General features: G+C 31.9%; 1 protein-coding gene across 1 annotated transcript; it reads left to right on the top strand.

Moving 5' to 3' along the window:
• The first annotated feature begins 32 nt into the window (after positions 1 to 32).
• Positions 33 to 1,997, top strand: LOC105564462. The gene is made up of 2 exons (XM_012016844.1): positions 33 to 1,069; positions 1,188 to 1,997. The coding sequence occupies exons 1-2, from the start codon at positions 443 to 445 to the stop codon at positions 1,887 to 1,889; spliced, it is 1,329 nt and encodes a 442-aa protein (XP_011872234.1). The 5' UTR covers positions 33 to 442; the 3' UTR covers positions 1,890 to 1,997.
• Positions 1,998 to 2,761: the final 764 nt, after the last annotated feature.

The following is a 2,761-nucleotide window of genomic DNA, read 5'->3' as shown; positions in this document are numbered from 1 at the left end:
TGCGGGCACATGGTGCGTGATGCGTGATGCGGGATAGAGCTCCGTCATAGCAACAACCAATCAGAGCTATCCCGCATAACGCATCCCGCACGAGTTCAGTGTGCCCTGTGCACATGATACGGAATTTAGCAGAAAAATTGGTTACAGAATTCAAAAATATTTTTTCAAGTTGTAAATTGTATTGACAAAGTTTTTAAAAATGTGAAGACAAAGATAAAATTAACATTAAAGAGTATTATACATTTCGTGAATCAATGAAATATCGTATAAAAAGCATTATTTCTTAATTTATGTTTTCACGTAGGCGCGTCATAACCCCCTTTTCCCGGACCATGTGCACAGGGCACACAAAAATTTTGCGTGATACGTGATGCGTCTTGATCTTGTATTTGTTTGTATCAGTGTCTTGGCTCTGCTATAAGAAATATAAATAATAAAAATAATGGAAAGTAAATTAATGATGGTAGAGAAAGCTATGATACCATTATTGAAAATATACATGAAGACTCCGATAACACCTTTTCGAAAAGAAAAGGTTAGATTAACTTTAATAAAATTATTAACAATGCACATAATTTTATCTGAAAAGAAGAAAAAGAAACGTAGCATGTGGGTCAGACCAATCTATACGGTGCAACAGCGCTTTTTCCAAGGTGATAGTGATAATTTGATTTCGATGATGAGAACACATGACCCTTCGCTCCACTTCAATTATTTAAGAATGGATGCGAATATTTTTGACGAGCTTCTTATAATTGTGGCTCCTGCAATTGAAAAGCAGATAGCTGTTAGAGAGCCAATTCCTGCTTACACAAGGCTACAGATTTGTTTACGATATTTAGCCAGCGGAGACAGCATAAAATCAGTGGGATATGCTTTTCGTGTCTCTCCTAACACAGTATCACAAATTGTTCATGAAACTTGTCATGCAATTTGGTGCCATTTAAAAGACGTAGTCCTACGAGTTCCTAATAAAGAAGAATGGATGAAAATTGCTAAAGATTTTGAGGAAATGTGGCAATTTATTCATTGCATAGGGGCAATTGATGGAAAGCATATTGTATTACAGGTATTTTATTTAATTCACAATTTTTCTGTGGACTCTTCTTATACTAATGTTCTCCACAGTACATGAAGCAATTTTTTCATTACGGAATAGTTTAATACAAATTAAATTTATATTTCAGTCTCCTCCTCATAGTGGCTCCAAATATTACAATTATAAAAAAGCGCATAGTATCAACTTCACAGGTGTTGCTGATGCCCACTATCGCTTTATACTAGTAGATGTTGGGAAAGAAGGTCGTTGTAGTGACGGTGGAGTATTTACGAATAGTCCTATAAAAAATGGGCTAGAAACTAATACTTTGGACATACCTCCAACTGCAGAAGTTGGTGGAAGGAGACTACCATATTCTCTAATTGCTGATGAAGCGTACCCTCTTTCCAAATATTTGATGCGCCCTTATCCGAGAAGTTCAAACCTTGATTTAAAAAAGAAAGTTTTTAACTATCGTTTGAGCCGAGCAAGAAGAGTGGTTGAAAGTGCTTTCGGAATTTTGGCAGCGCGATGGCGAATTTTTAGACGGCCAATAAATATTGACGTTTCAAGAGCCGAAAAATTAGTATTGGCCACAATTTGCCTACACAATTTCATTATTACAAGGGAACTTCAAAAACCACCTCAACAGAGACGTTATTTACAGTATAATGAATACGACGAACAACTTGCATCGTATATTAGACCAAATATAATAAATAGCACTAATGAAGAAATGATTTCAGGAGGAAATTTAGGCGGTATTTATCGAGATAGATTTGCTGAATATTTTTTTAACGAAGGTGCTGTAGAATGGCAGTGGGATAAAGCTGCAAATAATGACTTTTAACTAGTTCTAATTAAGTTAAAATCAATAAACAACGTATGTTTATTAATGTTTCAATCAACTGATTCTCATTTTTTAAAAATTCAAGAGTTCTATTTCACAAAAAAATGTAAGAACTTTTTTAATCAATTATAGAGATTTTGATTTTTTATTTTGCGTGTTTTACTTATGTATTAATTTATTTTGTATTTTATTTACGTTTTAATTTCTGTTTTATTTATTTATTTATTTTATGTGTTTTATTCATTTCTTTCTTTATTTCGCGGGTTTCATTCATTTATTTATTAATATTTTATTACTTTTATTTAACTATTTGTCTTATGTTTCTTATCTTTATTTCTTATTATATTTGTTTTGTTTGCAGTTCTTTAAACACATTTCTCTATTAACTGAAAAAATTCTTACATTCATACACAGTCTCACACACACATTCATTATATTGTACATATTCCCGTACATTAATAATATATTTAAGATTAACGACATAAAAAGAAACATTGAAATATGAAAAATAAATGTATTTTATTTTGAATGCAAGTGTTTATAAATTTAGATAAATATTAACTGACGTATAAATATATAGCATAAATAAAATTAACGTTTTTTTTTATAAAAGACCTGCATCTTCTTCCGCCTGTAAAACATCGTTCATAATTTTGTTTTGGACGATTCTTCGATTTTTATAAGGCAGTCGTCTTAAAATGTCGCCCAGTTGTACTAAAAAACCGTCAACACCGTCAAGCGGTTTGTTGGTGTCAGATAAAATTTTTAATAAATCCTTGTGAAAGTCTCCGTCAGATTTCTCCGAAAGATTTCTCCGTCCTAAAACATCAAAAATATATTATTTAAACATTCTTTCAATGTTACGTCTTTCA

Source organism: Vollenhovia emeryi, unplaced genomic scaffold (assembly GCF_000949405.1).
Source record: "Vollenhovia emeryi isolate VEMERY1.0 unplaced genomic scaffold, V.emery_V1.0 DF943975.1, whole genome shotgun sequence".
Classification (NCBI taxonomy): Eukaryota; Metazoa; Arthropoda; class Insecta; order Hymenoptera; family Formicidae; genus Vollenhovia; species Vollenhovia emeryi.
This window is presented reverse-complemented; position numbering and strand designations above follow the sequence as displayed.